Below are 24,423 nucleotides of genomic sequence, written 5' to 3'. Positions count from 1 at the left end.
CTTTATTAAAACATACATAATTAAACATACTCTTAATACGCTCATCCGGAAAAAATGGTTTCATTAGATGATAAAATTTAGTTAAAAAAAAGTGTATACATTTGTAAATTCATCTTGATATGTTTTTTTTAAAATAAGAACATTTAAAAAAATGTAAAATATGCTGATGTTGTTGCACTTGTTTTAAATTGCAAATAAAAGTTAAAATTTTTTTTATAATCATATGAAATTTCGTCCTCTAACTAAAACAGTACTCAAGTCATCATGCATGAGGAAATCATAGAGTAACATACATTTAATTTTAAACATCACATCACAGAATAAACATCAATGTACACATCACAATAAACTTCTCTACGTACAAACCACATCATACATCACTTTTGAACACCAGACCATTAGTGAGGAGGGGGGGGGGGGAGAGAGATTGAACATTTGAAATACTAACTTTGATTTGTTGTGGTAATAAAGTAAGTTATTTTGTCCCCCACTAAATTTAATTCTATTGTCCCCCACTAAATTTAATTCTATAGTCCCCCACTAAATTTAATTCTATAGTCCCCCACTAAATTTAATTCAATATTCCTCCAGTAAATTTAATTGTGTTAGAGGAATCCCTCCCAATACTAGAATCAAGAAAGAAGAAGAACTAAGTAGAAAAAAATTATGAAAATGACACAAAATAAACACAATCTAGTTTTTTTACGTTTTAATAAAACATCACACTACAATTTTAAATTTAAAAAAAAAATGTGTGTAATTTTTCCAGACAAAACAGTTTTTGAAAATAAAAACTTTTCCCAAAAATTTCCGACGACTTTTTTTGTATCACGCGAATTCCGTGGTGATCTGAGCTCGAGTTTCCGACAACAGCCCAGTGTAAAAATGGATGTAGACGTTACCTTGATCATACCACAGGCTCTTGATGAGGGTGAGTTTTCCTAATCCCACTGAGATTAGAGCCAATTTCCCTTGACGGTCACGTGTCACTTTGATTCTCACCTGCACAATGGCGTTCAATTAAAAAAAAAATATAAAAAAATAATAACAGCGCACATATAGTGATACTGTACAAATTAAAGTGAACCAATAAATATATAGTGAAACAATAAATGCATAGGGAACTAGCAAATGTATAGTGAAACAATAAATGTATAGGGAGCTAACAAATGTATAGTGAACCAACAAATGAAGAGGTTCTTTTAACAGGTTAAGTGAAAAATGAGCTGCATAAATACAAGGAAGTAATAATAAGTAAATTGAACAAGAAAGTAAACAACGTGTAGTGCTAATGCTTCCAAGAAATTATCCATACTAAATCAATCTGTTTTAACTACGATAACTTGTCCATACTAAATCAATCTGTTTTAACTACAATAACTTGTCCATACTAAATCAATCTGTTTTAACTACGATAACTTGTCCATACTAAATCAATCTGTTTTAACTACAATAACTTGTCCATACTAAATCAATCTGTTTTAACTACAATAACTTGTCCATACTAAATCAATCTGTTTTAACTACAATAACTTGTCCATACTAAATCAATCTGTTTTAACTACGATAGCTTTGACTATAAAATGTATTCTCCCAATTCCTTCTCCCAGGGGAGAAGTTGGACATGGCTATCTCAGGGGAGAAGTTGGACAGAAGAACTTGCCAGCAACGTTGCCGAGAGACAGAAGAACCTAGCGAGCACCGTTGCCGGGATACAGAAGACAATGAACCTCCAGGTTTACCGATTTCGGGGTTGTTTTCACGCGCAATGCCGACATGTCTGGTGAGAAGATCCTGAAAAATGGCCGCCGGCGACTGGAAACGATGATGCTGACATTAGTTCCTACAAGCAAGTCACTTATCTTGAAGCTGTCATTAGAGATAGAGGAAGAGGAATAATCAACGCACTATTATAGCATACTTTACTGTCTGTATATGCATGCAACACACACATGCATCCATACACACACGCAAACATATATATATATATATATATATATATATATATATATATATATATATATATATATGTATGTATATATACACATATATACATACATATATATAAGCAGTGTTCACCTTTTCAGTGATCTCGGCATATAAAGGGATGGTATGGTCAGCACTATGCCCAGCGCCTTAACTTGAGGCAGGTACCCGTCATAGCCGGGTGGACTTGGCGAGGTTCTCGAGACATTTCATGTTAGCAGTCGAATGCTCTACTGTCCCCATATGCATGTGTATGTATATAATAATAACTGTATAGATTGCAGTTTTACAGCTACTTAAACCTTGCTCAACTCTTTAAGCCCGCTTAGTGTTTCTAAAGGGAAATAACTATGAGACGAGAAAACCAGACGTACTTTTCCATGTTACAGGCCTTTGTGATGTCTATCTTGACGATCTTGTTATAGTTGTTGATTTCATACATGCTGAGACACAATATTGATAGAATCATGTTTAAGTAAATACATGATTTCCACTATACTTTCTCGAATATTCCTATTCTAGATCAATGACCCATAGAGGTCGAGAGTGATGACTTTTTCTCTAAACCGAAACCAAAACCAAAATCAGCACCTCAACTTCAACTTTAACTGGAAAGGGGTCGTCTATAAATGACGTCGCACTCTTAGGGAGGGGGGGGGGGGGGGTCCGTAATTTTGTGACGGTGTTTGTGTTGATTTTTTTAATGAAAAGCAATGTTAGAAAACGAGTTTTAGTCGTTATTTCGCGTTTTAGAAAACGCTTTTTAATAAATTGTAATAGGGATTGATTAAAATACTCTATATTGACAGAGTTCAGACTAGATTCAAGAAAAAATATCGTATTTTAAGAAAACTTCAACTGCAATTTTGATTGTAAGTGGGGGGGGGGGGGGGGGGGGTTGTAGGCTGAGGTGTGACGTCATTTCAGGGGGGCTGATCTGTCTTTTTGTGACGATGTGTGGCGAAGGGGGAGGGGAGGTAAAAATCATCAAAAACCGTGTCGTCATTTATGGATGACTCCAAACCAAAAATGTGATATCTAGAATCGGCATTTTAACCGATTTCCGAAATTTAACTTGAAATAAAACATTTAATAATCCTAACCTTAATTTTGAAAAACCGAAAGAATAATAAGTTCCCCTTCCAGTTAATGGAAATCGCAAAAAAAATTGATAGAGAACTAAAATAAAAAAAAAAATATAAAACTTATATAAAGTTTCAACTCAAGTTATCGTATTCACAGACAGACACACACACACACACACAAACACATGTATACATACACGGACAAAATTGCAAAACTAAGTTTATCCGACTTAGGGAGATGTAAAACGTTGAGATTTGTAAAAGTTTGGATTTCGATTTTTTTACGATAGTTCGTTAAAAGTGTTTCGTGGCTTGCGCGAATTACTTACTAACTTAAAGAATGAGTTTTTTATTATTGTATTATTATTATTTTTTTTATTTTTTTGAACACCGAACTTTACTCTACCTGTAATCATCTCACAAATATTAACCCTAAAGCTTATCTTAACCCTGAAATTAACAATGTTGGAGAAAAAAAAGTCAATTTAGAGTGTTTTTTTTGTCTAAGTTAACAGAATCAAACCCGACGAAATAAGCAGCTTGATTGATGGAATACACCAACATTAATTTACTTAAGACCGACGAAATAAGCTATTTGAAGGATGGAACACACCAATAATAACTTACTTAAGACCGACGAAATAAGCAGCTTGTAGTATGGAACACGCCAACAATAACTTACTTAATTCCGACGAAATAAGCAGTTTGAAGAATGGAACACACCAATAATCACTTACTGAACACCGACGAAATAAGCAGCTTGTAGTATGGAAGACGCCAACAATAACTTACTTAAGACCGACGAAATAAGCAGCTTGAAGGATGGTACACGATATGCTCTCGTACGTGTCGTTGACACCGTACCAGTAGAAAGTGTTGGCATACAATAAACATTCGGTTGTCGCCCTTAAAAAAATTCATGGAAAAATATCTTACGCATATCAAATATAAGACTACACGACCTAAATAATAAATCCAATTTATTTAATATTGCAAAGTAAATAATAACCCCCTCCCCCCCATTAGTATCTGTAAATATTTTTATGCTTAGAATACAACAAAATAAAACAATAAAATAAAATAAAATAAAATAAAATAAAATAAAATAAAATAAAATAAAATTAAAATAAAATAAAATAAAATAAAATAAAATAAAATAAAATAAAATAAAATAAAATAAAATAAAATAAAATAAAATAAAATAAAATAAAATAAAATAAAATAAAATAAAATAAAATAAAATAAAATAAAATAAAATAAAATAAAATAAAATAAAATAAAATAAAATAAAATAAAATAAAATAAAATAGATTAAAATAGATTAAAATAGATTAAAATAAAAAATAAAAAAATAAAATAAAAAAAAATAAAAAAAAAATAAAATAAAATAAAATCTACTTCGATAGTTACCACCGCCCCTCCCCCAACTTCACCCCTCCTTGCGACGCCATCGTTATATAAACCCACAGAAAACTTACGTTACCTGATCCCGAACATTTTAGCCATACGATAGAAGACTCGGGCGAACACGCCCCCGCTGTAATGTTCCGAATCGCTGTGCACTAAGTCGTCGACGGTCAGCATGGGCGGAAGTTCCAGAGACCGGATGGGCTGGCCATCCTCGTGTAGCCAGGAGGCCAGGGTCCACTCGAACATCCCGAAAATATAGAACTCCACCGTTTTAGCGAAAATATCCGCAAACGCTTCTCGTATGCCTGCGATTGGCCCCGTGCTGTTACTATATTAAAGTAGAATGTCGAGTTAACAAGTATTTACATTATTTACAAAATTATTTTTAATTAAATAAATTTATAAGAGAAACCTAGAATATGTACAGTTATGAAATTATTTTATTTAAGGAAAAAAAAAAACTAAATATTATTATATTTTTTTACAAATAGAATTTAAACATTTTTTTTTCTTTTAAATCCTAGGACAATTTTGAAGTCAAAACATTAACTTGGCTCAAAATATTATATATTTAAAACAACCACCCTTCAGCTGTTTCATAGAGGGACTTAAATTTTGGTACATATTTGTGCAACAGATGAAGTAAGACTAATGCAGCTACCAGAACTGTTTGGTGTAATTTTGACGGAATTAATCATATAATCTTAGTACATTTAGCACAGATCTTCAAACTTATCTGATGAGCATAATTCAACGTTGATTAATATCTGAATCCTTCTCCATGATCAAATGAGCAATACAATCTTTAAACTAATCGGATAGGCATACCTTACCGTTGATTAATATCTGAATCTTTTTGCATGATCATATGAGCCAACTCGTGAGCTACCATATCCGGTGCAGTGGCGTAGGACGTGTCTTTAAAGTCTCCGTCTCCGAACAACAGAAGGTCTTCCTTCATGTAGGAGTTGGCCAGAGCCACGCCGTAGTGGACGCCAACCTTGACCGGCGGATTGCGAAGTTTGGTGTAGTTGTACCAGACTGTGAGATATTTTAGAGGTTTGGTGTAGTTGTACCAGACTGTGATATTTTAGAAGTTTGGTGTAGTTGTACCAGACTGTGATATTTTAGAGGTTTGGTGTAGTTGTACCAGACTGTGATATTTTAGAGGTTTGGTGTAGTTGTACCAGACTGGGAGATATTTTAGAGGTTTGGTGTAGTTGTACCAGACTGTGATATTTTAGATGTTTGGTGTAGTTGTACCAGACTGGGAGATATTTTAGAGGTTTGGTGTAGTTATACCAGACTGTGATATATTATAGAGGTTTGGTGTAGTTGTACCAGACTGGGAGATATTTTAGAGGTTTGGTGTAGTTGTACCAGACTGGGAGATATTTTAGAGGTTTGGTGTAGTTGTACCAGACTGGGAGATATTTTAGAGGTTTGGTGTAGTTGTACCAGACTGTGAGATATTTTAGAGGTTTAGTGTAGTTATACCAGACTGGGAGATATTTTAGAGGTTTGGTGTAGTTGTACCAGACTGGGAGATATTTTAGAGGTTTGGTGTAGTTGTACCAGACTGTGATATTTTAGAGGTTTGGTGTAGTTGTACCAGACTGGGAGATATTTTAGAGGTTTGGTGTAGTTGTACCAGACTGTGATATTTTAGAGGTTTGGTGTAGTTGTACCAGACTGTGAGATATTTTAGAAGTTTGGTGCATTTTTACCAGACTGGGAGATATTTTAGAGGTTTGGTGTAGTTGTACCAGACTGTGATATTTTAGAGGTTTGGTGTAGTTATACCAGACTGTGATATTTTAGAAGTTTGGTGCAGTTTTACCAGACTGGGAGATATTTTAGAGGTTTGGTGTAGTTGTACCAGACTGTGATATTTTAGAGGTTTGGTGTAGTTATACCAGACTGTGTGATATTTTAGAGGTTTGGTGTAAAACACCAGACGATGAAACATTTTAGAGTTTATGTGTAGTTATACCAGACTGTGAGATATTTTAGAGCTTTGGTGTAGTTATACCAGACTGCGATATTTTAGAGTTTTGGTGTAGTTGTACCAGACTGTGTGATATTTTAGAGGTTTGGTGTAGTTGTACCAGACTGTGTGATATTTTAGAGGTATGGTGTAGTTATACCAGACTGTGAGATATTTTAGAGGTTTGGTGTAGTTGTACCAGACTGGGAGATATTTTAGAGGTTTGGTGTAGTTGTACCAGACTGTGATATATTATAGAGGTTTGGTGTAGTTATACCAGACTGTGATATATTATAGAGGTTTGGTGTAGTTGTACCAGACTGTGAGATATTTTAGAGGTTTGGTGTAGTTATACCAAACTGGGAGATATTTTAGAGGTTTGGTGTAGTTGTACCAGACTGTGTGATATTTTAGAGGTTTGGTGTAGTTATACCAGACTGTGAGATATTTTAGAGGTTTGGTGTAGTTGTACCAGACTGGGAGATATTTTAGAGGTTTGGTGTAGTTATACCAGACTGATATTTTAGAGGTTTGGTGTAGTTATACCAGACTGATATTTTAGAAGTTTGGTGTAGTTGTACTAGACCGGGAGATATTTTAGAGGTTTGGTGTAGTTGTACCACACTGAGATATTTTAGAGGTTTGGTGTAGTTGTACTAGACCGGGAGATATTTTAGAGGTTTGGTGTAGTTGTACCAGACTGGGTGATATTTTAGAGGTTTGGTGTAGTTGTACCAGATTGTGATATTTTAGAGGTTTGGTGTAGTTGTACCAGACTGGGAGATATTTTAGAGGTTTGGTGTAGTTATACCAGACTGTGATATTTTAGAGGTTTGGTGTAGTTGTACCAGACTGATATTTTAGAAGTTTGGTGTAGTTGTACCAGACTGGGAGATATTTTAGAGGTTTGGTGTAGTTGTACCAGACTGTGATATTTTAGAGGTTTGGTGTAGTTGTACCAGATTGTGATATTTTAGAGTTTTGGTGTAGTTGTACCAGACTGATATTTTAGAGGTTTGGTGTAGTTGTACCAGACTGTGTGATATTTTAGAGGTTTGGTGTAGTTGTACCAGATTGTGAGATATTTTAGAGGTTTACAAAAGCGTATCAAACTGGGTTAAAGTTTAGAGATTAGTCATATCAGACTGTAATATACAATTGATTGATTTTTTTACTTATATATATATAAGCCGTATATTTAATGTATTACAAAGATCAATTAACAAATTACTTTGAATACAGTTGAGGAATTAATATATTTTCATAATATTTTATGCTCAGCTTTTAAATTACATAACTTTTTTCGTCCTGATAGTAATGCCTGTAGTACTTAAATATTGGTAAGTAATTGCTTTAATCGTTCTAAACCCTTTTGAAGGTGCACAACCCCACCAGTTTTATATGCGCATTCACTGAAACCTTCTTAATAGTTCTATCGACCATAGGGCTGGTAAGTAGGTCACCAACCCGTTCTACAGCTCAATAAAACCTGCATAAGCCGTAGAACTGGTTGGTGACCTACTTAACAGCCCTATACTGATAACACTCTCTAACTTTCTCTGGCCTTGACCTAGTTTCAAACTTACTATCTTGGTTTCTCTGGCATTGACCTATATTACCATCCAGCAACCCCAGGCCATGACGGAGCTTGAAACTGACCTTCTAGCATCCAATGACCTTGACCTAGTATAAGACTTACACTCCAGCATTCTCTGGCCCTGAGTGACGTAAAAGAAGCCGTCCATCAACGGTGACACGGCGCCATTGGTCCGGTCAAAGTACATCTTCTCACAGTCAAAGGTCAAAGGTTTCGCGCTCTTGATTGTATCCCAGTTTTCAATGTTCCGGATGTCAGCAGCTGTAAATAGAAGGGGGGGGGGGGGACGAGGGAGGGGGGGGGGGGGTGAAAATTCAATTTATTCCATTCAAGACAAACGTTCGTTCATTGAAAATGTCTAGTTTGGGCTCCGGTTATACCCGGGTAGTGGAAAAATAAAATACAAAATTTTGATTTCGTTTTTTTTTCGCAATATATCTCTTATTTGTAACAATGAATGGAGTATTCACAATTAAGTATGAGTGTCGTCATTTTGTGCACACTAAAACAATTTCATAAAAAACGTTTTAATAACAAGCTTTTATGTAATAATGCACTAAAAAGGAGAAAATAAGTTATACACTACTATTAATCCGCCCCTAGTCACGTCCACCTTAATCCGCCCCTGGTCACGCCCACCTTAATCCACCCCTGGTCACGTCCACCTTAATCCGCCCCTGGTAACATTAAAACACCTACAGCGTACCTGTTACATTGCTAATTACACTCGACCTCTACGTACTTGCTAATTGTTAATTAAACTCACCCTCCACGTACTTGTTGCTCAGGATGCATTTCTTGCGGTCTGCTGTAAATGACGTCATCAGACAAAATGGCTTCCGTCCAAAAAAAATGGGGCCATTGTAGTAGCTTCCGCCGACACCCTTCGCCCGACTTCTGCAAGGTGTCCCTAGGTCGGCTTTTCACACCGAGAAAATAAAGTAAATTTTAGGAATCTGATATTTGAAATCTATAACTTATAAACTATACGACTAAGTTCTACATAGATAAAGACTTAATATATAACCGCCCTGAAAAAATAAAAATAAATTAAAGGAGAATATGCCCTATATATATATATATATATATATATATATATATATATATAATATGTCTGGTTCCATGACAAATGATCTCAGAAAAAGTATCTCAGGACAAATAATATCATGAACCAATGATCTGAGACTTATACACACGAACATAGGAAACAATTCTTTGTTTGCTAATACTTCAACAAATCCTATTTACTTTCTGTCATGTTGTTGGTCTTACAAAAACAACAACAACACATTTTTTTGTGCTGTTGTTGGCCTATACTACAACAAAACTTACTTTTTGTGCTTTTTTTGGCCAATACAACAACAACACTTACTTTTTATACAACAACACCACATACTTTTTGTGCTGTTGTTGGCCTATACAACAACTACAACACTTACTTTTTGTGCTGTTGTTGGCCTATACAACAACACCACATACTTTTTGTGCTGTTGTTGGCCAATAAAACAACAACAACACTTACTTTTTGTGCTGTTGTTGGCCTATACAACAACTACAACACTTACTTTTTGTGCTGTTGTTGGCCTATACAACAACACCACATACTTTTTGTGCTGTTGTTGGCCAATAAAACAACAACAACACTTACTTTTTGTGCTGTTGTTGGCCTATACTACAACAACAACACTTACCATTTGTGCTGTTGTCGGCAAATACAACAACACCACTTAATTTTTGTGCTGTTGTTGGCCGATACAACAACAACACTTACTTTTTGTGCTGTTGTTGGCCGATACAACAACACTTACTTTTTGTGCTGTTGTTGGTCAATGCAACAACAACAAAACTTACTTTTTGTGCTGTTGTTGGCCGATACAACAACAACAACACTTACTTTTTGGGCTGTTGTTAGCCTATACAACAACACTTACTTTTTGTGCTGTTGTTAGCCTATACAACAACACTTACTTTTTATACAACAACACCACTTACTTTTTGTGCTGTTTACGGTCACTGCCCGAGTACACCTGTTGATGGTGTAGATCATTCTGGAAACATAATTTAATTATTTCTTTCGTAAAAATTTACGGTTTCTCATACATTGGACAACTCACAACCTTCAGATAATAAATGAAAAAGGGAGGGTAAAGCATGATTTTCTTTCTTTTCTGTTTCATGATTTACTTGTTTCAGGTTGAAAATGTCAAATATTTGTTTATCTGCTAAAAACAGTTTAAGCATACACAGTACCACATCATGTAATTCTTACGTTTTTATACACACACACACACACACACAGACACACACACACACATATATATATATATATATATATATATATATATATATATATATATATATATATATATATATATATATATATATATATATATATATATATATTTATATATATATGTGTGTGTGTCTGTGTGTGTGTCTGTGTGTGTGAGGGGTGGTAGTATATGCTAGAACTAATATATTATGAAATGAGGAAAAGTGACTAGTTAAAAGATAAAACAGTTATGGTGAATAGGTCTAGATCAGGGGTCTCCAAACTACGGCCCGCGGGCCGGATGCGGCCCGCGAGATCATTTTATCCGGCCCGCGACGATCTTTTTGTCCAATTAATAAATGTGTGTTAAAGGTGACTGAGGAACTTTGCACAGAAAATTCAAAACAATTTTAAAAAGGTAGCTTAGGGTGCAAATACCATTGCCCGCCGTGTTGCAGACATTGGTGAAAACATCGTGACTCAAATAGCGAAAAATGCAAGCAAGCTTCGCCATTTTTCATTTGCAATGGATGAGTAGCTTGACAGTTGTTCCACCTCAACTTCTTGTGTTTATTAAGAGGTGTGGATGAAGACATGAACATAACACAAGCGCTGGCTTCCCTACATAGAATGTATGACACTGTTACAGGAGAGAATATCTTACCATAGATAGTTCAGAGACAAATACAAAATCGCAAGATTGATCATATTTCACATCAGTAAGATGGCTCATTATGCGAGAAAGTTCTGAGCAGAATATTTAAATTAAGAAAAAAAATAGGTGACTTCCTGAAAGTAAAGGCAAGCCACAATCATTATTGTCTGATGAAGAGTGGGTATAGAAATTGGCCTCTGCTGCAGACATAACTTACTAGTCATTTAAATTTTCTGAATCTAAAACGGCAAGAGAGGGAAATCTAGTTTCTGATCTATAAACCAACCTAAAGGCCTTTAGATACAAACGTGTCATGCTTTTGGAACAAGTACAGGCTAACAACTTGACACACTTTCAGCAGTGCAAGGTCTTTACGGCTGAAGCAAAACCACCGAGTTCCCCACGTCATTTACATACGAGATCATCAAAGACCTCCAGCTTGGGTTTCATTAGCTGTTCTCTTACTTGGACTCAAAGGCAGAAGAAGTGTGACTGTTTCAAAACCCATATGATGCAAATGTGGCCAGTCGCAAAGATGAACTGCGGCGGGAGGTCATTGAATTGCAAGAAAATGACTTCCTTAGAGACACGTTCAAAGAAGAGCGGATGGGTTTTTCATAAGATTTTGCACAAGGATGATTTTCCTAATATTAAAACTTCTGCATCAAAGTACCTTTTAAATTTTGGAACAACATACCTGTGTGAACAAACATTTTTAAGAATGAAATGCGTTCAGAATAATTTGAGTGCAGAGCAAACTTGGACCTCGTCTGTGATCGACCCCAGAAATTGTTTCTTCCGGACTTTTTACTAGGGAGGGGGGGGGGGGGAAGATGGGAGTGGACACTTAAAATGTGTATATATTTCTATATAAATTATATTTCGTTGGTGGGGGGGGGGGGGGGCGCTACCCCCCCCCCCCCCCCCCCGAAGAGATGCCTTAAAGAAACTCCGGCCCCCCAACTGATATTTGATAGTTAATGCGGCCCTCGGGCTGAAAAGTTTGGAGGCCCCTGGTCTAGATCAAGGTCAAAAAGTCCTGTCTGTGTTTTATAATGTAAGCACGATCCCATAACGCTGATGGTGCACTTGAAAAAATTATACCAGTGTATGTGAATTAGACAACCAGACAATTTGACAGAAAACTAGACAGACAGACAATTAGACAGACAGACAATTTGACAGACAATTAGACAGACAAATGACACACTTGAGAAAACCACTTGTGGTGTACTTAAAAGAAATGATAACGGTGTTTGTGAATCAGACATGCAGAAAGACAATCAGACAGACATACAATCAGACAGACAAGTAAACAGACAATCAGACAGACAATTATAAAATCCGACAGACAAGTTAACAGACAATCAGACAGACAATTATACAATCCGACAGACAATTAGACAGACAATCAGACAGTCCGACAGACACTTAGACAAATGACGTACTTAAGGAATCCACTTGTCGTGTACTTGAATAAATGATACTGGACAGCATTCAAATCACGGCCGTTGCTGACGTCGTTTTCGTCAACGATCTCAAAATTACCATCTTCATACCTGTGTGAAACACACAGCCAAACTTGAAACAACATGATTTCACACAAGAGAAAATGTTGCATGTATAGTTTTTTCAATCACTTTCTTTTCATTTCTTCAGTGCCTGCGCCAAGTTATTTAGCGCCTTAGGCAAAACTTATTAAAACGCCCCCCCCTGCAATTTTTTTGAGCCCCTATATATATATATATATATATATATATATATATATATATATATATATATATATATATATATATATATATATATATATATATATATATAAAATTACTGTAGAACAATCACTGCTGCAATCGAATAGTTTTTTGTGGTTACAAAACCACTATTCTATCAAGGTGCAAAAAATATAATATTTTGTAGGATTTTGTCTCTCCCCCCCCCCCCCCCCCCCCCATCCAAACGAAATGGAATTTATTTAGAAAATATATACTTTTAACCGTGTCCCGTCCCCCGTCCCCCTAAAAGTTTAGTCAGTCCCCGTCCCCCCCCCCCCCCCCCCTCTTCCGAAAATTTTAAGTGCCCCCGGAGAAAAAAGTCTGGAAGAAACATTGGTGAAAAAGCGCCCCGACCTTTTAAAATGAGGAGGTTGGGGCGCATTTTCACCAACGCGCAAGCTGAGGCTCAAAATTGGTAGTTCGTTCTGGGCACCTAAATAGATCGGTACGCTTTTGTATATATAATTTAATCAAAGTTATCAATTATTAGGTACTTTTTAATAATGGCGATTTCACATTTATGCGCCCCCCCCCTATGGACAGCGCCCTAGGCGGCCGCCTAGTTCGCCTTATAAGTAGCGCCGACCCTGCATTTCTACAACATTCATACATAGTAAGAATACAAAAAAAAGGCAACAGGGAGTAAAGTTCATGTTAAATGAAACTGCAATAACTTCCGTTATCTCATTAGATACGACGTCTTAGATTGGAGAAAGGGGAGACTACTATATTATATAAACAGGAAATAAACTAGTTTATTTAAAGGTGGTGTTTAGGGGTCTTCCATAAGTGACGCCATGTACGTAATGGGAGTTGGGGGACGGGGAGGGAGGGACTGTTTTGAGTGTTTTACATTGTCAACACCATTTACATCTGCAGCTTTACACTATCGTTAACGTAACTGATATTGTTATCGTATCATTTTTATTATTTACATTATTATCATTATCCTCAACTTCATTATTATTGTAATTACTATATTATTGTTGTTATTCTTATTTTTGTTGTTATTATTATATGGTTATTAATTTAAATAAACCGGGAGTGATCTCCCCTAAACTTTCTCGAATATTCTTATATAAAATAACAGGGGATGGGAACTCGGGCTATAGACATGATTTTTAATCCATTTTAAATACTAAAAGTTTTAAAAATAGAATAAAATCTCGTAGACAAATTAATTGCACACCAAGTGAACGCGAATAAAAAAGCGCATAATAGTGCGCAATATTATTAGTACTTTTAAAATTTACATTAGTTTTTTGAGAAATCGGAAGTAGCGTAAATAAGTACTTCCGGTCAACGAAAAATTCTCAAAATTTGACAGAAGGTAGAAAATTAGATCTTTTACTTACATATCAAATTTCATTTATCTATCTGAAATAGTACTCAAGTTATAGGCTTTTGAAAAATTCAAAGTAGAAAAAGTACCACTTCCGGTTATCCGAAATCGCTCAAAAGTTGATACGGATCTACGATTTTGATAAAATACTTATATATGAAATTTCATCAACCTAGCTGTAACGGTACTCAAGTTATCGTGTTTACACACGGACACACACACACACACAGACACACAGACATACGGACAGAATTGCAAAGCCCAGTTTTTCAGACTGGAATACGCATAAAACCTTTTAATTTTGATAAATCTGGATTGATAATTTTTGCCCGATTAAAATAAGTCCTCTATACTTCGGATGTGATGAAGGACTGAGGTGTAATACGGTGAAAATAGTTAAAATTTCAAGTGATTTTTGTGCACGATTACAATACTTTCTCTATACTTCGTATATACGAGAAAGTAAAAAAAATTATATTTATTATTTTTAATATTTTTTTATTCCTTTTATTACTTTCTCGTATATACGTAGTATAGAGAAAGTATTGTAATCGTGCAAAAAAAAAAAATCGAGATTTTTACAAATCTCGACGTTTTACACCTCACTGATACGGAAAAACATAATTTTGCAATCTTGTCCGTATGTCTCTGTGTGTGTGTGTGTCTGTGTGTGTGTCTGTCCGTGTGTAAACACGATAACTTGAGTACCGTTACAGCTAGGTTGATGAAATTTCATATATAAGTATTTTATCAAAATCGTAGATCCGTATCAACTTTTGAGCGATTTCCGATAACCGGAAGTGGTACTTTTCCTACTTTGAATTTTTTAAAAGCCTATAACTTGAGTACTATTTCAGATAGATAAATGAAATTTCACATGTAAGTAAAAGATCTAATTCTCTACCTTCTGTTAAATTTTGAGTAATTTCCGTTGACTGGAAGTAGTAATTTACGCTACTTCCGATTTCTCAAAAAACTAATGTAAATTTTAAAAGTACTAATAATATTGCGCACTATTATGCGCTTTTTTTATTTGCGTTCACTTGGTGTGCAATTAATTTGTCTACGAGATTTTATTCTATTTTTAAAACTTTAAGTATTTAAAATGGATTAAAAATCATGTCTATAGCCCGAGTTTCCATCCCCTGTTATTTTATATAAGAATATTCGAGAAAGTTTAGGGGAGATCACTCCCGGTTTATTATTTTATTATTGCTATTATTTTTATTAGGCCTACTTTTATTATTTTTATTATTTTTACTATTTTCATTATTTTTATATTTTTTAATTCTTTAAATTCTTTTTAATATTTTTTATTATTTCTATTATAGTAAGGGGAGTAATGATGTTGATAGCATCCCATTTAGACAAGGTGCATCAATGACCCCCCCCCCCCCCCCCCCCCCTTACTGAAACAATTTACGTTTTAATGATGTTGATAGCATCCAGCTTAGACAATGTGCAGTGTTGCCTCTTGACCGCGCTTGTGATGTGAGAGTCGGGCGATGTTTTGCTACTTAACTCCGCCCCCTCATCTTGCGTGCCATCTTGTTGGTCTATGACGCCATCCTGTGTGTCTGTGATACCATCGTCACTGACGTCACCGTGCGCGGCTGTGACATTATCCTGCGTGACGTCATCCGGCGCAACAGTGACGTTATCGCGTGAAATCTTCGCCTCTGTAAAGTTTCTTATCCTTTGTGTTTCGTCACCTTTCTTAACCGTCACATTACCCTGGCTATGCGTGACGTCACTCGGCGTGTCCCTGACGTCATCACGTCCGTGTGTGACGTCACGACGCGGCTGCAGGACGCCGCTGCCGGGCGTGAGCTGGGAGACGTGGCTGAAGGCCTGGATGACGTCAGCCACGGCCCGACCGTCACGGACCAGCCGGACCCTCCTCAGGACCGACGAGATGGGGGTGACCACAGAATCTCGGACCAATGTCTGGAATCAGCAAGAGAATAAATAAGGTCAACCACATTTAAGACATGAGGTATACGTAAACCTTGTTACTTAACATTAATTTGTACCAGAGGCGTAGCGAGGGGGGGGGGGGGGGGGGGGGGCTGGGGGTGCGGACCGCACTGGGTGACACCATTTAGGGGATTGACACCAAGGCAAAAAATAGCAAAATATATAGAGAAAAACTTGAGGGGGAGGGTGCAAATTGAAAGTTCGAGGGGGGTGTAAATCGAAAGTTTGAGGGGTGGGGGGGGGGGGGGGGTGCAAATCTAAAATTTGAAAGTTTTTCCCGGGAAGGGTCGCTACGCCTCTGGGGGGGGGGGTGACACCATTAAATGCCGCACCGGATGACACCCGACCTCGCTAAGACACTGCCTGAAACTAACTAGTTCGATTGCCTGGCTCATGTTTTTGACCTGCTTGATTAATTAAGTCTTAATGGGCAATGTGAAGGTCACGGACAACTCTGGATCGCCATGTCTATCAGTGAACATCTAAACCCTAATTGTATATTGTATCTAAAACAACTTGTGTTTTTATTACGTTTAGTCTCATCGGTATGGCGTTTAGAATCTGTTTCTGTTATTGCTAACGGTAAATCCAACTCTATTCCTTGTCTCAACTGTTGCCATGATTCTACCCTTTGCTTTCACCATAATCCAGACTCTTGCCCTAAACCCTAATCCTTACTCGAACAACAATACAGGCAAAATAAAAATCTTCATTGCTCAACTGACGGGTTTCTAAATACACGGTAATCAGTTATATAGTGTGTACTGACGTGTTTCAGGGTTGACACCAAAATTGTACAGTAAGGGGTGTTTCTCTCTGGCTCCTCTGCTATAAGAGGAGGGGGGGGGGGGATCTCACGTACATCCCACCCTTCGACGAAACATAGTTGTTGCAGAAAATATATTCTGTTTCCAGTGTCCGTCCACCCCTCCCCACCTCACACGGCAATATCAAGCGCCCCCCCCCCCCTTTAGAGAAATACGTATGAAGGCGTCCCCGAAATACCGCTAACCTGTACTTCGACCCTCCCCACCCCTCACGAAAATGTCAAACGCCCCCCCCCCCCCCTTTAGAGAAATACGTCTGAAAGAGTCCCCAAAAGACCACTAACCTGTACTGCGACTCTCCCCACCCCTCACGAAAATGTCAAGCGCCCCCCCCCCCCCTCAGAGAAATAAGTCTAAAAGAGTCCCCAAAAGACCACTAACCTGTATTAACCTGTGCTGCGACCCTTAAACAAACTTTGAACAATGTAAGTGTTAAAATTAACCTTGTCCAGCCTTACCTGTAGCACCTTGCAGCCGTACCTCGTCTTGTAATCGACTCCCTCATCTCTAAAAACTGGCACCCTCTCCTCTCGAACGTTCGACTCGTGGTATATCGCCATATAGTAGCGACCTTTGGTCAGCGGACGTGCACAGCTGACCAGCACACAGAGGGACCAGGCGAGGTACGATAGAACAAGATGGTGAGCAGCTACACAGCACATCGTGGACAGAAAGGGAGCAAGGATTAAATAAATCAATTTTATTCTAACATAGGTTGGTTATTGATTTTTGTGAGATAAGTTTAAATACCTAGCCGTATGACTTGTAATTACTTGTCTAAATTATTTTTAGGTTTGTTTAATCTAGACGAAGAAAAATCAATGTCGGGTTGAAGAAAACACAAAACATACTGTAACATATTAAAAAATGGGCTGATCAGTGTTTCTTTCAGACATTTTTTCTTCTCCATGAGGATACTTGAGACTTTCGGGGGGGGGGGGGGTGCACTGGTTCGAATATATATTTTCAATAATTTTTTTTCCATGTGCTTCAAAATAACTGAAACGGCGCTAAAGTTTGCGTGTTTACAGTCACGCAGACACACAGACAGACACACATACAGACACATAGACACACAGGCTACAGACAAAATTGCTAAACTAAATTCCTCTACACTCCTTATATGAGAAAGTAAAATAAAATGTTATTTGCTGTCAACAAACCCAATCACATGATTCTTGTGACTGTAAGCCACGCCCCCACCGTCACGCGATATTTATTTAGTTTTTTTATTTCCGCGAAGTTTGGCCTACAACGCCACCAAGGTTACCGCGTCAGGTGACCGGTGCTCTAGGACCCACCTTCAGTGTATGGTCGCTGGTTATTTGAGGACTGTGTTCTACTGTTAACAAAAAACCCTCCAAACTTGACCTTTCTGTACTAAGGCTGATCAAGTGCCATTAGATTCTACCAGCGCTTACTGAAGGTACAGAACAGCTGGATATTTACATTTTTCGTCACTTTCTCACACTTAAATATATGCATGTGTATAGGCATATATAATAAATATTCACGTGTGAATAATGTATTTTATTAATATTTTTTTTTATAATTATATGACAATAAACTTATAGAAAAACCACTCTGTCTTCTGCTTTTAAAAAAACGTCCATAAAGGGTTTAGGAAGAAATGCAGCCTATAGAAAAGCTCAAATTCATTTGAAGAAGTTGTCTGAGATATATAGCTCCATGACATCATTCTATCATACACACAAAACACTCGCCTTTTTCTCCATGACATCATTCTATCATACACACAGAAGCTCGGATAGCCTGTTTTTTATTCTTTATGCTATGCGTCATCCGGCCCTTTGAATTTACTTCCACACTTTCGTCCATACAAGAACAAACTTAACGTCAGTAGTTGTTTGAATTTGGATTTTTTCTCACTCGGGTAAGGCTTTAGGAGCTCTGATGAACTTTGGTCCACTGTAGCACAGAGGCGTAGGGACCACTCCCGGCGCCCGGGACGAACTTGCCATTTGGCGCCCCTCCTGATATATTATATATATATATATATATATATATATATATATATATATATATATATATATATATATATATATATATATATATATATATATGTGTGTGTGTGTGCGTGCGACAGTCTAGAAAAGATTTAATAATTACGTGTACGAATTCGTTTCCTAAAATTTTACTTGAAGCCAATTAAATTCTTCTTAAGATGCCAATAATCCTTAAAAAACCCACTAATAATGTCATAAACAAATAAGCCTGATTTGTATTTAAACTATAGCTTGTAGCAGACGCTAATTTGTTTTGGCCAGTTTTTTATGTTCTATCTTTGGAACAGTCTCTGTTATATGTTACATAGTTGGATTATAAGTTTGTTAGAATAAGGTCGTAAAAGTGATACATTATAGCAAAGAATTAGAAACATTTATTGTGCACATTGGCATACGACATGTGTATTGCCTTGACTGGTTGATTGTATATTATAACAAGCTCAAGGAAACAAATTGAAATCCACCGGACACAACATTTGAAAAGTCTCGGATTTTGCGATGTGTACTGCCTTCTCGCACATACTCAATAACAAATGCAGAACAAATTAAACTGGTTAAAGGAGCAGTGATATTTAATTGATAGTGGCATGACGTTTAGATTAGAATCAGCGGCGATGAAATCCTTTTTATTTTTTTAAACCAATGAGGAATTCAAATGCATCGTCAAAAAATTAAAAAAAAAATCAGTCAGAATCTATAGCTAAATATGAAGTAAGTTACAGAAAGTGGAGATTGAAATAAGAGCAAAGACAAGGTGGTGGTTATTATTAGAACGACAGTAAATAGAATCACTAAGCAGGTGCTGGTGTAGTCCACGGGGAAAGAGGAAGAGAAGGAGACAAATAGTCCTGAAGGAAATAGTTTGAATTAATATGGGGAGGATGTGTTATCAGGGATCGATCTTCATAAAAATCAAGTGAGTTGACGAAGTGTTGTCTACCCTATTCTCCTTAGGAAGCCGAAACCGCCCCCTCCCTAAATACGCCTCAGCTGTAGCAGTCTTGCTGTTTAAAATTAAGTCTCCTCGAGGGAGATCCTTGGGTATCAGAGCACTTCTATGTTGGAGATCTCGGCTTGAGGCGTGGGCGAACTCTTACAGTTTAGCGGTGTCTTCGGCGTGAGGCACCGCTGTAAAGAGTCGTGGTTTAAAAAAAAGCGTATGCATTGAGATGATGGTTGTCCAGAGGCACAATAACTAAGAGTGATTTATTTTTTTATTCTCTATTGAAGGTTTTGAGACTTTAGACAACAAAGTAGATAAACAAGCGTGTTGGTTTTTTTTCCAGTTGATGCAGAGGGCTTACTGGTTGTATTTAAATTATCGTTGTTGACCTGAGACTCTAAACTACATTCACCATCATCATTTTTCCTTTTCGTTCCTTGCTGAACAGAGGGGCCCCTGTCAAAGCTTTCCACTCCCCACGGCCTCCTGCTACACTTTTCAGCCTTTCCCAATTCCTTCCTCAACTTTCGGCCTCATTGAACACGCTACGTTGCCTATGGGACCATCTATATTTATGTGAATGTGACTACTAAAACTTGACGAAATTATTGTAAAAAGTCAACACAAAACGCAATACTTTTCTAATCATTATTACTTTATTAGGACATTTTTTTGTAAATCACAACTATCTTGCTATTAACAATCATTCTATTTTGGTTCAACAAAAATATTTTTAGGAATAATCATGTTAGCATTTGAAAGCAGTATCTTTACAAAGGAGAAGGAATATTTTTGTATCAGCAAATTCTATTTATCTCAGAAAACCTATTTCAATCGATTTTATACATACAAGGAATCTAATATATAAAGCCCAAACGTTTTTTATACCTCTATATGTGACAGCGCACGAGCCCTTGGCAAAAGAGGCCTATAGTAAAAACTCAATTTGATCGCCGTTGTGTAATATTTTAAAGCGTTTATTCTCTAAACTAGCCTTCGATACCCGTTACACGTGAATTTTAGGACTTTATATTTTAATGTAATTTTTGTTTGAGAAAAATATTTTATAAAATAGTTATTGGTCAAAGCGCAATGTGCTTTACTACACGTTACACGTGAATTTTAGGACTTTATATTTTAATGTAATTTTTGTTTGAGAAAAATATTTTATAAAATAGTTATTGGTCAAAGCGCAATGTGCTTTACTACACGTTGAACCATATTAGTGACAAAGCAAAGAAATAACTAAATTGCTAATATCCGACGCACTTAAAATAAAATAGGCCATAGATACCTATTAGAAAAATGAAAACCAAATTATATACATTATAAGTCACACATTAAATGCTGTCATCGCCTACACTCTGTCCTTTCCTAGAACAGCAGGACTAGAGCTGGCACCAACACGACCAGCAGAGCTCCAGCACTGATATGGAGAGCCAGTCCCCGCTCCTCAACGGTTGGCGTAATGGCTGCCATGGCCAGGTAAACTTCCGTCTGGCATGAGGCCATCAGGGCCATCATGTTACGGCCCTCTTCGTGGAAGCTCAGGATATTTTCCTGTGTACAATCAAAACAGGGACGGATTAAAAATAAAAAAAATAAACTCCAGTTTAGAAAAATGGTTTGCCAAATTGTATGAAACCGTGAAGGCGAGCGCCTTCCTATCAGGAAAATTTCGTGTTTTTTTTTGGGGTTTCAAGTCCTCCTATTTGTCTTTGATACCTGAATATAGCTAGGAAACATGCAAGCTTAATTCCCACACGATTTCACTCATTTAACGTAATTGTTAAAACATAAACTCCACTTTATGGAAAGGATGGTTATCGAGTTAATGACTGTGTGCTTGCTGCTTTAGCTACAAAGCTTGTGTTTCCAATAAAATCAAAGTATCCAAAATATTAGTAAAAATAGAACTACTACAAAAACAAAAAAATAGTTGTATTAAGACAGACCATAGACCGACAACGACATAAAATGCCGTATCAACAAGGCTAGATGTGCCTTCAACTCGCTGCGCCCGATGTGGAGGTCCACGGCCCTGTCACTCCGGAGCAAAATTGGGATTTTCAACACAAATGTTAAGGCAGTGCTACTCTATGGCTCGGAGACCTGGAGGGTTACGAAGACAAATACTGATAGGCTACAGGCGTTCGTAAACAAATGCCTATGACATATACTCAAAATAAGATGGCCAGACAAAATAACAAACATAGACCTGTGGCAAATTTTAAAGCAACAGCCAATAGAGAAAGATATAAAGGCACGAAAATGGGGATGGATCGGACACACGTTAAGAAAAGAAAAAGAAAACATCGCAAAACATGCATTGGACTGGAATCCCCCGGGGAAAAGGAAGGTGGGCCGGCCAAAGAAAACATGGAAGAGAACGGTTGAGGAAGAGGCAAAAACAGCTGGGCTCTCATGGGCACAGATTAGAGGAGCAGCCCAAAACCGAGTCCGCTGGAGATGTGTGGTTGCAGCCCTTTGCTCCCCAGGGGCCATAAAGGAGTGATGATGATGATGATGATGATGATGATAGACCGACAAAAAACAAATTTAATAGCAAAAGCAATACATTTAACGTTATGTAAGCAATACCATAAAAGTCTATACACCACCCTGCAGGTTACCATTAACGTACAAAGGCGTGACTACCTGTATATATTTGTATATTTCGCCCCTGAGACAACCGTCGACACGGGCCTGTTGTGTGATGTACTGGACACACTCCTGCAGACAGGGACCGAACGGCCGACAGTTGGACACCAGGCCCTGGTAGAGTGAGGAGACGTTGACGCTTGACGGAGAGAGAAACGCGTAGGGGTCGGCACATTGAAACCTTGACCACGAGGCGGGATCACAGTAACTGTAGTAAAACAATAACAGTTAACGGAGGGTGTGTATTATTAGGTTGGTTAATTAAGGTGCGAATCTAACAAGTTTTTACTTTTATAATAATTTAAAGCTTTTATTATAAGCTTTTTAGTTGGCGATAAGACGTTAGGATTCTTGTCTTTAATGCAGCGATATCACTCATAGCTTATAAACACACTTGGCTCCGGCGACAATGCAAGAATTTATTTGTTTAAAAATCTAATTTGACATTTGGTTTGTCTTTATAATGTATTTAAAAGATTACTAAATTCAATAACATAAGAGTGGATAACCAGTGTTTCTTCCAGACTTTTTTCTCCGGGGGGCACTTGAAATTTTCGGGGGGGGGGGGGGGGGGGGGGGCGGTAGACTTTTTTCGGGGGGGGGGGCGGACACTGTTAAAAGTATATATTTTCAAGCTACTGATAGACTTTTAACGCAAGTGTTGTTTAGTTGTTAACCTGTGTAGTGTCAACTGCGATTAGAACAAATTACTATACCGTGGAAAATTAAACGAATTTGATAATCTTTCAAATATTAAGCTTCTAAATGTACTAGGAATAAGAAAGTAAAACGAATTAGCTTTCTTTAATAAAAGTATTGGTCAGACTGGTCGCACATGAACGTTCATACATTTTTTACACAATATTTGGCACCTTACACTTTGGATAGCCGTACCTGACGCTGGGCACTCTTTGGATAGCCGTACCTGATACCCGGGCCTCCACTGAAGCAAAATTCGTTAGTCACGTTGCTCTTCGGGTAGTAGGTGAGTACCCCGCTGCACATCTCATCAGAGGTTGCCTCCCCCTGCACCACTGAGTGGTCTAACTTGGCCGTGCTGAACTCGCATGTGGTCACGATCTCGTCCCCGGGTAGGAGAATTATGGGATCGTCGGTGCTGCGGCGGGGGGAGGGGGGGAGGATTTAGACATTTTAAAAGTTATACAACATGCACACAGATGTGCTCTAACTAACGTACACTGAATGAACAATGTTACAATACATCAATGACATGTGTAATTGAATGCAATCAGTATTGGGAAATAATTAAATCAACTACGCAATCTGTCCTTATTTTAATTGCTGCGTGCAAGCATTTTGCTTCAATTTGTTTAATTAAGTTGTTTGTTGTTTTGTTGTTGCTACTTTTCATCCTACGACGAATGAAACAGCAATTAAACCACAAAAGTAGATATCCAACACCTCTCACCTCCACCCCAATCCCAGTATACGAAATTGTTATCAGCACCAGATGAAATACCCAAGGTTGACCATTTCGAAGTCCCACACATAAAAACACACACACACACACCTGTACTACCCAAGTCTGACAAAAAAATTCCAAACACCACAAAAACACACACAAGTACCACGTCTCGCAATAAACTACACATAATAAACACATACCCATCTCTAGTTCCCAAGTCTCCCACACTACCACACATAAACACATACACATCTTTACTACCCAAGTCTCCCACACTACCACACATAAACACATACACATCTTTACTACCCAAGTCTCCCACACTACCACACATAAACACATACACATCTCTACTACCCAAGTCTCCCACACTACCACACATAAACACATACACATCTCTACTACCCAAGTCTCCCACACTACCACACTACCACACATACACATCTCTAGTTCCCA

General features: G+C 37.4%; 2 protein-coding genes across 2 annotated transcripts; both read right to left on the bottom strand.

Moving 5' to 3' along the window:
- Positions 1-780: 780 nt before the first annotated feature.
- LOC131938452 (uncharacterized) lies at positions 781-17,553 on the bottom strand. The gene is made up of 12 exons (XM_059296482.1): positions 17,369-17,553; positions 15,530-16,053; positions 12,441-12,551; positions 10,058-10,113; positions 8,832-8,984; positions 8,168-8,326; positions 5,315-5,522; positions 4,555-4,809; positions 3,864-3,977; positions 2,361-2,429; positions 1,743-1,869; positions 781-1,002 (listed from the first exon to the last, which is right to left on the bottom strand). Exons 1-12 carry the CDS (start codon positions 17,468-17,470, stop codon positions 829-831), a joined length of 2,052 nt encoding a protein of 683 aa, XP_059152465.1. The 5' UTR covers positions 17,471-17,553; the 3' UTR covers positions 781-828.
- A 3,423-nt stretch (positions 17,554-20,976) lies between these two features.
- Positions 20,977-24,035, bottom strand: LOC131938460 (uncharacterized). Its single transcript, XM_059296493.1, has 4 exons — positions 24,022-24,035; positions 23,467-23,658; positions 22,539-22,749; positions 20,977-21,440 (listed from the first exon to the last, which is right to left on the bottom strand). The coding sequence occupies exons 1-4, from the start codon at positions 24,033-24,035 to the stop codon at positions 21,255-21,257; spliced, it is 603 nt and encodes a 200-aa protein (XP_059152476.1). The 3' UTR covers positions 20,977-21,254.
- Positions 24,036-24,423: the final 388 nt, after the last annotated feature.

Source organism: Physella acuta, unplaced genomic scaffold, assembly GCF_028476545.2.
Source record: "Physella acuta isolate Inbredline_101_S28 unplaced genomic scaffold, ASM2847654v3 ptg000244l, whole genome shotgun sequence".
Classification (NCBI taxonomy): domain Eukaryota; kingdom Metazoa; phylum Mollusca; class Gastropoda; family Physidae; genus Physella; species Physella acuta.
The sequence above is the reverse complement of the archived record's forward strand: the minus strand, read 5'-3'. Positions and strand labels throughout refer to the sequence as shown.